The 15,620-nt window shown below is 37.2% G+C and overlaps 1 protein-coding gene across 1 annotated transcript; it reads right to left on the reverse strand.

The window, feature by feature from the left end:
* Positions 1–2,714: 2,714 nt before the first annotated feature.
* Positions 2,715–4,283, reverse strand: LOC132607796 (uncharacterized). Its single transcript, XM_060321873.1, has one exon. The coding sequence runs from the start codon at positions 4,281–4,283 to the stop codon at positions 2,715–2,717; it is 1,569 nt and encodes a 522-aa protein (XP_060177856.1).
* Between the last annotated feature and the right edge of the window lie 11,337 nt (positions 4,284–15,620).

Consider the following 15,620-nt stretch of genomic DNA (forward strand, 5'->3'; position numbering starts at 1 on the left):
TTGGGTGTCAACAACTTGTCCCTCTTTGCCTGATAATGATGAAGGAGTTTTCGGGCAAAGACGTTGACTTAGTAGCCTATTTTGTCCCGGCTAGAGGATTATGAAGGACTAAGGGTAAAGAAAATTACGGCCGAACTCCGGTCTCTGAATCGCCTACATATCTCGGGCTGCACGAGAATCAGGCCGTGTGTAGTTCTGGGAAGACTACGACACCTATGACTGGCAACTCACGATTTGATGCGAATCTTCGCAAAAAATATTGTCCCAATGTCGAGTTATGATGACACTGAGTATTGTGATAGAACTCCGAAAATTGAGTGTGCTGGAATGCGAACAGAAAATTTGAAATTGAAGCCGAGTGTTCGAGGTAGATCATTGACCCTTGTCGGAAATTTGCTTATCCTTCCCGACGTATTGCCCCAGTTCGCTGCCGAAGAAATAGTTCCACGTTGCGCTAAAGCTCCTGCGAAACTTTAAACTAGATAAAATAGTCAGTAAAAATAAACATTGAAGTAAAGCGATGCAAGTGCGGTGCAATGCGGCTGCGAGCGCACGCAGGAGCATTTGAAAATAATAATAAAACAAGGCAGGTGCGACGCGATGTCTTATGCAGAAATTTTAAAGGGCGGTGCGCAGCCTTATGCAAAAACTACAAAGGGCGGTGCGCAGCCCATGCGAACATGGAAGGCGGTGCACAGCCTTATGCAGAGGATTTAAATAGGGTGGTGCATGGCCCAAGCAGTATATGAATATGGAAATGATGCAAAGGGCGGTGCGCAGCCTTATGCAAAAATTTTAAAAGGGGCGGTGCATGGCCCAGGCAATATATGGAAACGATGCAAAGGGCGGTGCGCAACCCCTGCATCATATGAAAGGTGGTTGAGCCCGAAATGTCCTATTTTAGGGCGGAAGAACCCGGGTATCCTGTTTTAGGGTGGAAGAACCCGATATCCTATTTTAGGGTGGAAGAACCCGATATCCTATTTTAGGGTGGAAGAACCCGAGCATCCTATTTTAGGGTGGAAGAACCCAAGCATCCTATTTTAGGGTGGAAGAACCCGATATCCTATTTTAGGGTGGAAGAACCCGATATCCTATTTTAGGGTGGAAGAACCCGATATCCTATTTTAGGGTGGAAGAACCCGATATCCTATTTTAGGGTGGAAGAACCCGATATCCTATTTTAGGGTGGAAGAACCCGATATCCTATTTTAGGGTGGAAGAACCCGAGCATCCTATTTTAGGGTGGAAGAACCCAAGCATCCTATTTTAGGGTGGAAGAACCCAATATCCTATTTTAGGGTGGAAGAACCCAAGTATCCTATTTTAGGGTGGAAGAACCCGATATCCTATTTTAGGGTGGAAGAACCCGATATCCTATTTTAGGGTGGAAGAACCCGATATCCTATTTTAGGGTGGAAGAACCCAAGCATCCTATTTTAGGGTGGAAGAACCCAAGCATCCTATTTTAGGGTGGAAGAACCCAATATCCTATTTTAGGGTGGAAGAACCCGATATCCTATTTTAGGGTGGAAGAACCCGATATCCTATTTTAGGGTGGAAGAACCCGATATCCTATTTTAGGGTGGAAGAACCCGATATCCTATTTTAGGGTGGAAGAACCCAATATCCTATTTTAGGGTGGAAGAACCCGATATCCTATTTTAGGGTGGAAGAACCCGAATGCTGTGCGTTTGCGAACAATGATGTTCTGCCTTTGCGGGACATTTGAAAGTAATAATGCAATGCAATGCAGGTGCGGTGCTTTTGCAGTGCGGGACATTTAAAAGCAGTAGTGCGTATGCAGTGCGGGAAATTTAAAGCAATAGTGCATATGCAGTGCGTGGTATTTAAAATAGTAGTGCCTGCAGTGCGGGGAGTTTAAAGCAATAGTGCATATGCAGTGCGTGGTATTAAAAAATAATAGTACATGCAGTGCGGTATTAAAAATAATAGTGCATGCAGTGCGGTATTAAAAATAATAGTGCATGCAGTGCGGGGAATTTAAAGCAACAGTGCGTGGTATTTAAAATAGTAGTGCATGCAGTGCGGGGCATTTAAAGCAATAATATTTGTGCGTGTTATAGGAGGATTCCAAACCGCTCGCTGCGCAGTCCCCGCAAAGCTGTAAGCATACTTCAGCTTCCGCAACTGGAAGCCTTGGTGATATTTCACCTTGCTAAAATGTTTCCATGAATAAAATTCCTGCGCTCAAAGAAAATTATGAGTTTCGAAATTTGTGTTGATTTTGAATCATCCTTGAATCACCCTTTGCTTCATGACTTTCGTAAGGTTTTCTTGATGCTAAGATTCGTATGCCATGCATTATCGTTGAGGAGTAGCTAAAAATCGGTTCTGCGTTACTCAAAGGAAATTTGTTAGTATAAAAGAAAGTGGTTGCCTTGCGTTGAACATTGAAGCTTTGGCTTTGAATCTGTGCTTCTCGTTGCTATGCCATTGCAGAAATCTGATTATGTGAATATGGCTTGGGATAAGCCGTCTGCAAAATTTCTCCAGTTCGACTTGGGGGGGAAATTGGAATTTTTATTTATTGAGACCGGACCCAACATGGGCGCCTACGTATCCTGCTACCAACAGGAATCAGGTCGATCGTAGTTCATTATACAAGTCTAGAAAAGATTACAAGATAGCGGCTATTCCTAAAGATGGGCATGTGGAGGATGATATTCTCGAGTGTCGAGATGATGTCCCTATCAGTCGGCTTGACTTGTTGCACGCTTTCTTTTCAAATGCCTTGGTGCCAGTTTCGATGAATCGCCCTTAACAACAGTTGTGTTTGTGTTTGTAATATCACTGGTTGAAGGCTCTAGCTGTAGCTTTATTTTGCCACTTTCAATCATGCTTTGAATCTTAAATCTTAATGCTAGACATTCTTCAATGTCATGTCCTTGAATGTTTGAGTGATAAGCACAACTCTTAGATAAATCAAAGTTTGGCGGTGGATGCTTAGGTATAAATCCCTCCTTTGGTTGTAGAATACCCTTAGCACTCAACCTCTCAAATATATTTGCCAGTGGTTCATTTAGAGGAGTGAAGCAAAAAGATTTCCTCTTCTTTTGATGTTGAGAGCTTGATTGTGCTTGGTGAAACCGTTGTTGGTGGCCTTGCTGGGAGTTTTGCTGACGAGGACATTGCATGGTGGCGTAAGATTGAAAAATTTGGTGACTTTTATGGCATTGCGCTTGATGCATAGTCGTGGAAGCAAATTGGTTTTCCTTCATTTCACTTTGCAGATTTCCCAGTATCTTCGCTTGGAAGGTTTGGTGAACGTCTTGTGTTGCTGAGCTATCTATAATTCTTCCTTCTTGAATGGCATTTTCTAGTTCTCTACCAATCCTAATCAAATCAGAGAAGTTGTGTGCACAAGCTCCGAGCAACTTATCATAATATAAGTCTTCCTGAATTTGGATGAAGGTTGAGATCAATTCCCTCTCGGATAATGGAGGATGTATTTTTGAAGCTTCTAACCTCCATCGTATGGCATATTCTTGGAAAGATTCATGTGGCGTTTTCTTTATTCTAAGCAAATCGGCTATGTGCGGATCGCCTCCATTGTTAAACTCGAATTGCTTTATAAATCCGCGGGCCATATCTTCCCACGTAAGCCATTTGCTAAAATCTTGTTTAGTGTACCAATAGAGTGCTGATCCTGATAAACTTTGAATGAACAATCTCATTCGTACGGCTTCAATATGTCCAATACCAATTAATCTGCTGCAATAATCCTTTAAATGAGCGGCGGGATCTCCCTTCCCATTGAAAGTGTTAAACTTAGGTATTTTGCACCCTGACGGAAGCTCAACGTTTGGATGCACACACAAATCTTCATACTTCAAAATCTGGAAATTCCTTGAACATAACTCTTCATTAATGACTTTCCTCAAATTGTGGAGTTCTTTTCCCAAATCTTCATGGTAAAGCGACTTGATTTCCTTTCCAGGCCTCCTGTATGGGGATATTGCCAGTTCGTTTTTCTTACTTTTCTCGAATTGAGCGGTGGTTATGGCAAATTGAGGATTAGGCATTATCGCTACTTGATCGGGAGTGTAGGTTGAAGGTATTTGTGTAATGGTATAGGTAGGATCTAAGTGAGGCGAAATGGCTAAGGAAACGTTGCTGGAAGTTCGGGTTGTGTTAGGAAGAAGGCTTAAGGTATTTCCCAGATTGGCTACAATATTTTTTCGAACCACATTTCCCTTGCTATCGTTTTGCTCTTGCACCAAACCCATACCGATGTTGAAAGCTTCAAATCTCTCTGCCATTATAGTCTCGTCCTTAATGCAGATTCGCAGCCAAAACAATGTTCAATGCCAGACAACCTTTTAAAGAGAAAAGTAAAACTTCATAAACAAAATAAAATGTTAGTGCATGAAGTAAAAACTTCATAAACAATATATATATATATATATATATATATATATATATATATATATAGATATAGATATATATATTTTTTTTAAGTGATCTAATTAAACAGGCTCTAGATTAGAGACGACTTGAGTCATATAAAGGAAACGAATGGACGACAATGAATCATCAGCTATTTAGCTCTGACGGTTGAGAATGAATCGGAAGAAAGAAAACTACATTGGAGTAGAACATGCCATTTGAAAAAAAGGTTGACTCATATCGAACGCCAAAGCTTGGTTCCGAGTTAATTCTTACCAATTCCAGCATATTTTAAAAAAATTTGCCCCAGTTTAGGATGTTTTGAAAAATGTTTTGGGTTGCATTCCAAAGTTGTCCCAGTTTCATGCTCCTTCGTTTGGGGAATATTAAAATTTGTAATAAATAAGACCGGGCCTTATATGGGCTGCCTACGTATCCTGTATCCGACAGGAAATCAGGTCAAACGTAGTTCGGGTAACATGCAAATAGGAAAAAAAAAATTCTACCCCAATATGACCGAGTCCCTATGTGGGCTGCCTACGTATCCACCGAGGAATCAGGTCAAGCGTAGTTCGCCTGGTGTGTAAAAGTTTTTTTTTTTTTTTTTTTAATGATGCAAGAGATTAGTTTAGAGAAGATCATGATTGATCGGGTGCAAGACAGTTGAATTTAATGTACCCGAGAGTTACGAAGCACTGGCGGGTTGCAAAATGTCAAGGACAAGAGGCCTGTGAGATTGTCCTTCGACTTGCATGCTAGAATTTGAAATTAATAGGTGCGCGAAGATAAATTTTAGCGACCCAGAATGACGCGTTTGACTGAGCGAAGACTCCGCAGAAGCAAGGTACTTGAACAGTCATTCTTGAACAACTTGATGGCAAAAAATTGAACAAATATCGAGAAGTGCCATTTGATAGATTGTACCAATAAATTTGGACATCTACCAATTTAAGAAACGATAAATGCTGAAAATGATAGAATTTGAAAGTAAAAGTTCCATGACGTAAACCGAGTGCAAAATGGATTCTACGAGGCATGGAGCTAACGGGTCAAATGTTCCGTCGTTTGAGACCGAAGATCATACCCGTAAAAGAAGGACACGAAAAGCTCTAGAATTTGCAGTTTGATGCGAGACAAATTGTCCGACACTAATAGATTTGAGTAACTAAGCGAATAACGATAAGAGAATGCCTATTAAAATAAAGTTGGAATGATAAGAGCTAACTTTAGGATTTTCAAAGCTAGTTCATGTATGCGAAAATTAGAAAATTTGCTCCGACGATTAGAAATTTGTCGAGAGTCATGCTAAGAATGCGAGTGATCTTAAAGGTGCTCTAGAGTGGCTAAAGTGCGCTAACCGCGGAATAAATAGTTTTTTTTTGTTTTTTTTTTTTGAAGTGAGGATGATGCAAAAATAATTAATGAACAATATGCAATTGTGCGGCAAAGCAAATATAAATTTTACTTTTCTTCTGAAACAAAGATGATGTTAGCAAATATCAAGTAATAACTTTTTCACAAATAAATTCAAATAAGAGCCTTCAAATAAAATTAATTAATGAGCTTGGCATCAGGTGATAATCGCAAATAAATTCAAAAGCAAGCATATTGCAAATAAATTTAAGTAAACCACTTAGCAAGCAAGCAAACGCCTTATAACACAAACATTGACAAGACGTCCTAATATGCAGGGATCTCTTTATGCCAGAGGTAGGCCTAACGCGAATTTGAAGGATAAAATATGCGATTATATATCATCCCAATGTGCTATTAATTAAAGACCCATACAAAGTTTAAAAATCTTGGTACAAACAAAATTATTACAACTTGACTTTCATAAGCTAACTAACAATGAGAAAAGTCCTTCGTCATCCTTGAGCCTCTTGGTTGCTTGGATATATTCACCGATCTTTCGTCGATTTTGGATAATGTATGACATAGCCAAAACTCCTCCCATTTTGATGCCTTCTTTAACACAGATCTCTCTTTGCTCAGCTAAAACTGTATCTAATTCTTGCATGCTGTTCGCATTGTACCGATTTATGGCTACCTGCGTTCACAAACGGTTAGTTCTACCTAAATAGCACATGGTCCACATAACGCACATGTTTATCCTTCAAATCAATGCACATAACGTGATAGCTGTCGCTTGGGGTCATAGACCCACTCGAACATTTGGAAGAGGTTAACTAATGGACTTAATACACCTTGGGTATTAAGCCTCCTAGGCTCGTGCATGTCCTTATAAGGGTTTTGGCTTAGCTCTATCTTAAGCTGACTAAGAGTTGTTTTCCTATGACACAAGGTTCCCGAGTGGACTACTCGAGTGAGAAGGCTACGCGGTCACCGTTATTCGGACACCCCCGCGCACCCGCCAACTCTCCTAAGATTTGGATTCTACGAAGAAATTTGCGGGTGCGCTAAGCACACCTCGCGTGTACGTCTGATAGTGTGAGATTTCCAAAAGTGGAGGAAATATGAACGGGATGCCAATTTAAGGAAAGCAGTAACATATTATTACATAGAAAATTTCTCATAATAAAGCAAATACTTAAGAGAACACAAAAGAAACAAACAAGGCAACAAATAAAAGCAAGCATAAAGAAAACAATCAAACATCCAACAATTTAATTATTAACCTAAGTGTGTTATGGTTAGAACCTAGAATCCCCAGCAGAGTCGCCAAGCTGTTATACCCCTTTTTAACCCGGGAGATTAAAGCGGAGTACAACATATTGGAGATTCCTAAATTATTTATTTTAAAGAGTCGCCACCTAATTGATTTTACGGTGAATTAGGACACCTAATTATTAACTAAGGTAAAGTTAACTAAACCTATGTTAATAGTCTGCTTAACTAATATGATTCTAGGTAAGGGTTCTATATTATCCTAAAGGGAAGGGGTTAGGCATCCTTTAGAATCCGTTAACTTACGGTTATCCGACCAAACTTAGGTTAATGAATTAATGTTAAAGATGCTTGAAATTTTAAGAAAAGAAGCTAAGAAATATCACTAAGGTTTTAAGAAAAAAAAAATGAGAATATTGCTTAAGATAAGATTTAAAGAAAATATAATAATTTGCATAAAAGAAAATTTTAGATGCCCTTTAAAATAAAACTTATAAAAGTTACTAAGACTTTAAGTAAAGACGCTATTTAGAATGGGGTTTGTAGAAAAATATAATAATTTGCATAAAGAGAAACTTCAAGCGCCATTCAAACTAACTTATAGGTGTTACAATGACTCTGAATAATAAAAACTATTTAAAATAAGATTTGAATAAAAATAGAGGAAAACGCGAATTTGTGCAGTGTTTTAATAAATACCTAAACAAACTACCCTAGGTGATACTACTTAACTTTGCATTTTTTAGAAGTATAAACAGAATTATGTTTTATTAACTACATTCGGCTAAATGTATGCATAACTTAGATAACCTTAAAGGTGTTTACAAATATTTTTTGTTATTTTTCTTAAACTAACTACCCATTCTCTAACTAAACCCACTAATTCATCCGGATTTATCCAAAATTAAAAGTTAGTTGCCTAATACAAGTCAATGAGCACAAAATAAAATGAAAGGGCAATAAATTGAATGGGCCAGCCCACTATGGGGCTGCTGATCTGCTGCTGGTGGGTTGTTCCTGTCTAGTGGGCCTTGGCCCAGAATTCCCTTTAAAATTTCTGCTGCGGGTGGGCTGACTCGAGAGAAGGAATTTTGTTGGGCTTTTAGCCCAACACTGAATGTGGAAGAAGAACGAGTCCCTCGGACTCGTATGTGGTGGTCATGCAAAAAATGAAAGGAAAAGGAGATTAGTATACAATCAGTGAGATATACTAACCATATGAAATATAACTCAGTCAAACAAGTAGATTGTGTATATTATATGTATATCTTAAGTATACCTTACGTATACACACTTCAACGAGACGTGCTTGCAAAATACGCAAGATTCTAACAGGAAGATGTATTGATATCCGAATGTATGCATGACTTAACTAACATGTATTTCACTCCTTCATTCAAAAGACTTCAAAATATTCCAAATCATACAACAAATGCTGCACTGCCTGTGTTCCAAGATACTAACATAACACATAAAAAAAGAAAGTACAAACTGAGTGGCAATCAACTTATACTTATCAATTTATCCTTGGCATGGTTTAACCCAATTCAAACTGTAAAGCACACATTAAGACGAATTTTAAAAGTTACAGGAGGGGGCATACACGCGTGCATTATAGAGACAAAAACAGAGGGAGTATCGAGTTCAAAATGATATCAGGAATGCATAGATGAATTCAAAACCTGCATATGCTATAAATCACAGAAAGGGGTAAAGGGTAGGAAATCAATTATGCCTTTGAAAGAAAAAAAAGAGATTTAAATAATTCCAATGATCAGATGACTTCTTTTCAAAGAGTTAAGATCTAGATCCCAACTCTGTTAAGCTTTGCTCTTCCTTTTAATACTCAGCAACCACACAACAAGCTATAACAATGAACTTATCAGGAAGCCACAGATCAGTTAAGGATGGGACAAGAAAGAAAGATCATCATTTTAGTCTAATGGACTCCAGGAGGTCATTAATCCTTATTCATTTTTTACCAGACAATGAGAGAAGCTAGAATTGGTTTCCTGTTTACTAAGCTTATTACAAAATAAGTAGGTTTTTTTTGGAAAAAATAGGTTGGCCAATTCATGCCAACAATTCCTGGTCAAGAGAGACAATCAGATACTTAGCAGGACACTTAGCAAACCCCAGGACTCCTCTTTTGTCTTTTAAGTAAGGTGACAACAAACAGGGAAGTACAAACATCCATGGCAATCAACATATGTCAAATAGTGTGCAACTCAAAAGAAAACCCCAGAATTTGACTTTACCTTTTCCTAATCTCATCTTGAAATTCATTCTTTCCGAAAAAAACAATCAAATGTAATGCAAACAAATTAAACTGAACATAAGGTGATCAAACAGTTTTAAAGAACCAATGTTGACTCCTTTGAAAAGAAGAGCATCCACTACTTAACCATCTACTAGTGAAATCTTATTCAATAAACTATCCCAAAGTGACTCATAATCCTAGTTCAGACAGGTCCCAAGCAGATCTGCATACATTTTTTTTAACTTTAAAGTCTACTGGGGGTGAGATGCAAGCAGCTTTAAGTCATGTGAAGCAGTAGACATGTATCATTCTCAATAAAGAAAAGACCCTTAATCACATACAAGACATACAGATTAATGAGCCCCCCTTTACACTGGTTCAAACTCAAACAAGGGTCAAACAAAGAGGAACCGCATGGCTATTTGATCTTTAAGCATGCTATTGTGCCAACAGAGTGCACAAACTATCATCTAATGAACATGCTAACAAACTTGCAGTATAACAGGCGACAACAGTTAAATGCACATGCAAGATCAGGCTAAAAAAAAGCAGTAGGTATATGAGGAAATTAATGATTTAAGTAGGTCCTGGCTGCATGAGAATACATGACTAGAATGGGTTAAACATGAAACATCGTTCAAATAAGACACTAGATAGCATCCATAAATACGTGGATTAGTAATATCCAGACTCATATAAAGATTAATGATGTGTTTCAAGACTAATCATAGCGACAACATTAAAGTAATAATACGATAACATCTGAGTCAACACATAAGCGAACGACATTTGCACTAGACTAGAATAGAACAGACCTATAGTGCCAAAGCTGCTGAACAGTGATAAACTAGTCATTAATGTCAACCAATCAACCACGGATATTCATCAACATGGAATAAAACAAAAATAAGATCCATACACAAACAAACTAAAACGAGCTCGTCTGAGCACCAAACAAAATAGATATTACATATAGATCCGACTGTAAAAAAAAATGGCTTAAAGGAGGAGAAATTACCTCCTTCGAGTGCAGCGAAGTGGGTACGGGGTCTTCGATTCACACTCGAACACTTCAAAAATCGATTCCCAAAGATAAAAGGACTGATAGAACTGAAATTTTGCTTAGGAGGTTTTTTTTAGCGACAAAAACGAAAGCTTCAATTTCTATAGATTTTTTTGGGGCTAAAGAACTCAATTTTTCAAGGGATTTTGTATGGCTCCGAATTTCCTCCTCCGGAATCTCTTCCTCCTCCTACTGACTTGGGAAAACATTATTTATAACATCAATCTTAGGTTTGAACTAGGGTTTTCGTCCGAAAAGGAAGAGAGAGAGGAGCGGGGGGGACAAGACGAATAGGGGAAGTGGGGGTTGCAGAAGAAGGGAGCGTGGGGAACAAGGGTAACGTGGGTGTGTGTCAGAGGTGAGTGGGAGGTCACGTGGGGGGTATGGGAGAGAGAAACAGTGGGGTGGCGATGGGAGAATGGGCGACGGCTTTAGGGTATGGGGGTAAAGGGAAAGGGAAGGGGAAGGAAGGAAGCGTAGGCGAAAGGGGATGAGGGGGATAGCCGGAGATGGAGGCGGTGGTGAGGAAGTGGGTGGCGACGGAGAAGAAGGAAAGAGGCGGAGACGATAATGAAGGGAATAAGGGAAACCCTTTTCCCTTATTTTGAACGAAAATGGATCGGGCCTGGTCCATTTGTGGACTGGGTCAATTTTTAGACCGGGTATTAAAAGAATAGGCTAATAAATTAAAACACGGATTATTCCAAAAATTGAGATAAGGGATATGGACTAGTCCAAAAAATATCAGGAGTCAATCGGGCTTTGATTTGGAGTCCGATAAGTCAAAATGCGGACCGAGTGCAAGAAATAGTTCGTCTTCGAAATTTGAATAAAAGACCCATTTTGATTAACGATATACTAAGGGTGCCAGAATATCACCTGGTACGAAAAAATGTGTAATTGTAAAAAGACCCGGATAATAAATTATATGTTGTTGCACTGACCGTGCAATAAAAATTTTAACGATAAATGAAGCTATCATTTTAAATGCGCGAAAATAAATGCGATGTGCATGCGGGAGTTGATAAAATGCCGAGAAATGCCAGTTTCAATAATACTAAATAGCCGTAGCGAATGACTAGCGGTAATAGTACTGCTAATAATGATAACAATAATGATAATGGTAATAATGATAATGGCGATAAAAATAATAATAGATATAATAATAATAGTAGATAACAAACATTGATAATTAAAATGATAATAATTAATAATAATAATAATAAAGATGATAATAATTAATAACAAGATAACAATAATAAATAACAATTATTGATAGTGACAAAACGTTAATAAATTAATAATAATAACAATAATAGTGGTAATAATAAGATAATAATGATAATAATAATAATAATAATGATGATGATAATAATAAATAAATAACAATTATTGATAAAACAATGACAATAATTAATAATAAAATAACGATGATAATGATGATTAATAATTGATAACAAAATAACGCTGATAATAGTGATTAGTAATTAACAATAATAATAATAATGACAATTAGTAATAATGATAATTTAAGAATAATAATAATAGTTATTAATATTAATAATAATGATAATAATAATAGTTGTAACAGAATAATAAAACGTCGTTATTGATAAGAGGCTAATAACTATAGTAAACATAATATATATTATTATTTATTTATTTATTTTTTTATTATTTTTTATTATTATATTTTTTTTATTTGTTTATTTATTTATTTATTTTATTTATTTTTTAATATTAGAAGCGCAAATATGTATTTCGGAGGAGAGGCGGGACAAAATTGGGTGTCAACAGTATGTATTATTATTTTGATAACCGAAGGGCTTATGTATATATAAAGTAATTTGGTTTCCAATGAAAAATGATTTTTTTATGATTTGAGTATGAATTTGATAAAAGAACGCTAAATGAGCATGATAAGTAATGGAATGAGTGGTGCTCTGTGGTTAGCCCCGGGTACCCATCACGGCCCCTAGTCGTGTCGTGACATTTATCATCTCTCATTTTCAAATGGGAATATCAACATTTTGAGCCAAATCATCTGGTCTCTGATTCTCTACTTTCGTTTGTTGACAGTTTAGACACTTAGCCACAAAATCTGCTACATTCTTTTTCATGTCATTCCACCAATACACCTCCTTAAGATCATGGTACATTTTCGTAGTACCAGGGTGAATAGAATAATTGGAACTGTGCATCTCAACCATAATTCGCTCTATGAGACCATCTACATTCCGAACATATAATCTGCCTGGTACCTCAAAGTACCATCATTCCCAATTGTTCAAAAGCCCTCATCTTATGCTTGTGAATCCCCTCTTTCAACTGCAATAAGTAGGGATCATTAACCTATTTTTCATTCACTTTGGCTACGAAGGAGGATTCAGCTCTGTTCTAAACAACAACACGACCATCGTCAGAGTCCAAAAGTCAAAGTCCTAGATTAGCTAAGCGGTGGACTTTCTTCACCATAGTTCTCTTTCCTTATTCAACATGAGCTAAAATTCCCATAAATTACGGACTAAGAGCATCGGCTACCACATTCATTTTCCCCGAATGATAGAGGATATCCACATGATAATCCTTAAGTAATTCGAGCCATCTTCTCTATCTAAGATTCAACTCTCTCTTCTCGAAAATATACTGAAGGATTTTGTGATCTATGAGAATATCAACATGAATCTCATACAAGTAATGATACCATATCTTTAGTGTAAAAACCAAAGATGTCTATTCTAGATCATGACTCGGGTAATTCTTTTTATGAGCCTTCTTCTGAGTCAACCTAGTCAATGGAGCTGAGATAGAGGGAAAACCCTCTACAATACATTTGTAATAACATGCTAGACTGTTACACCTCGGAAAATTTTCCGTTCATGCACAGTGAATAGACTGACGAAGGGCGCGACGTATATGATGTTTGATAAGTAATAAATAACATTTGATAATTTTAAATGAGATTTCAAAGACATGTGAAGTAGGAGACAGAAGTTGTTAAGGAAGGCAAGGCATACGTTATGTATTGGAAAGGATTTACGAGTAACGAGTAAATGATGATTTAATGATGCTTTGGAGAAGAGTTATAACGGCCCTTATATTTTTAATGAGGCGATAAAAAAGTGTCAAGAAGGTTCCATAAGGATTGGAGATCAAACGAGTCAACGAGAACGACTTTCGGAAAACTGTGGATTGTACGGTCCACTATAAGAACCGTACAAAAGATACGGGCCGTAAGTATGGCCGTATAACCTGTCCAGAGAAGAACCTCTGCTGGAACCATTATACGGTCAAACATACAGACCGTATAAATTGTACGGACCATATGTGTGTCCGTATAAATGTGTCGGGTCAGATTTTGTGTATTAATAAGGGATCCAAGTTCATTTCATTTCATTTCCTCTCCACTCCCCTTCTCTCTAAAACATCTCTCTACACTTCTCCCACAATAATTCAAGGGATATTAGTGATTAAGTACATCAAACAAAGTGAATCAAGTGTAAGAAACCCATTAAAGTTCATCCAAGGCAAGGAAATCAAGTGAAGGTGAAACTAGGGTTTTTCTCAAGTGAGTGGTTTCCACCCAAGGTTCATTCCTACACCATCTAAGGTAATATTTATGGTATTTCCATGTTGTTTAAGGTATTTTAAAGTTGAAACACTTGGATTGTAGAAGAATATAGAAAAATGGGTCATGAAAGTGAGAATAGTGTCATTTTGAGTGATAGCTTTAATTGAGTCATGATTCTTGATGTGTTGTGATATGGTTATGTTATAAATGATATTAAGGACATGGGGTAAGCATTATATGTGAGAGAACGTACTAGTATACTATGACCATGATTATGGATGAATGGAAGTGGAATTGTGAAATGAGGGTAATGTAGATGAATGACGATTGTTGGTTATGATATTGTGAACGTTATTATAAATGTTTGGGAGTTGATATACAATATGGGGAAGGTTGTATGAACAAATGAAATGCTGCCCAATTTTCTCTAGCTTTAGTAAGCACGTTCATATAATCGATTAGCTAATGTGAATGCGAATTCTCTTGAAGGTAGAAACGTGAGCATTGAAGGAGAACAATCAAGCGATGGAAATTGTTCAACGAAAGAGGTATGTAAGGCTAGTCCTTCCTTTCCATGTCATGACTCTTATGGTATGAATCCTCCTATCTTTCCATGATTTTCCTACATATCGGGAATTATGAATCTACGAGTATAAAGAGCTTCATACAAGATAAAGAAAAGAGATACGTTACGAGCATGACAATACCGATAATGAATCTAAGTCTAGAAGTCATAAAGCTCCTGATACGATATTCCTACGAAGCTAATGATCCTTCTATAATTCCTATGATATTATTTCCCTACTTTTCCATGACTTTCTTACATTCTGGGAACTATGAGACAATATTGATAAAGAGCTTCTTATGAGATAAAGATGAGAAATATGTCATGAATACAAAAATAATAATGGTAAGTTTAAGCCTAGAGATTCTAAAGAAGGATATGATGTCTACGAAGATAAAGATCCTACTTACGATCTCTTGATGATGTTCATGGTGTACACTCACCTTAAAATGTTAGTTCCTTCAAGGTGAGATATGGTGAATATGATTACTCCATAATGTAATCGTGGGTTCTCGACCTTATGTCACCTCGACATCGTTATAGATTGTCTATAAGCTCTAATGCATGACCTATGACCAATGTTTCGAAAAGTTACGAGTCTATGTTCATAGGGGGTTCCATATGAGATAAGGGTAATAGATATGCCATAGATATGATGATGGTAATGATGAGCCTGAGCTTAGAGATTATAACGTCTATCATGTGATATTTTTACGAAGTTCATGCTTCGATTATGATATGATTTTCATAGATTGTCTTTAAATTCAAATGCATGCTCTATGAAAAGTTATGATAAGCTTATGAGATATATGTGATGATAATGATGATGATGTTGATAGTGATGATGATAATGATGACGATGTTGATAGTGATGATGATAATGATGATGGTGATAATAGTGATGACGTTAAAGATATTTATGGGCTTTTATGTACATGTGCCTATATATGGCTATTATAAAACCTCGAGCATATATGGCCGGGTAGAATATATATATATATATATATATATATATATGATGCGCGTGCACCACAGCAGTTGGGTACGGATAACACTGAGCCTTGGTAGGGCCAGGCACGGATAACACTGAGCCTTGGTAGGGCCAGGAACAGATAACACTGAG

This window comes from Lycium barbarum, chromosome 8 (genome assembly GCF_019175385.1).
Source record: "Lycium barbarum isolate Lr01 chromosome 8, ASM1917538v2, whole genome shotgun sequence".
Classification (NCBI taxonomy): Eukaryota; Viridiplantae; Streptophyta; class Magnoliopsida; order Solanales; family Solanaceae; genus Lycium; species Lycium barbarum.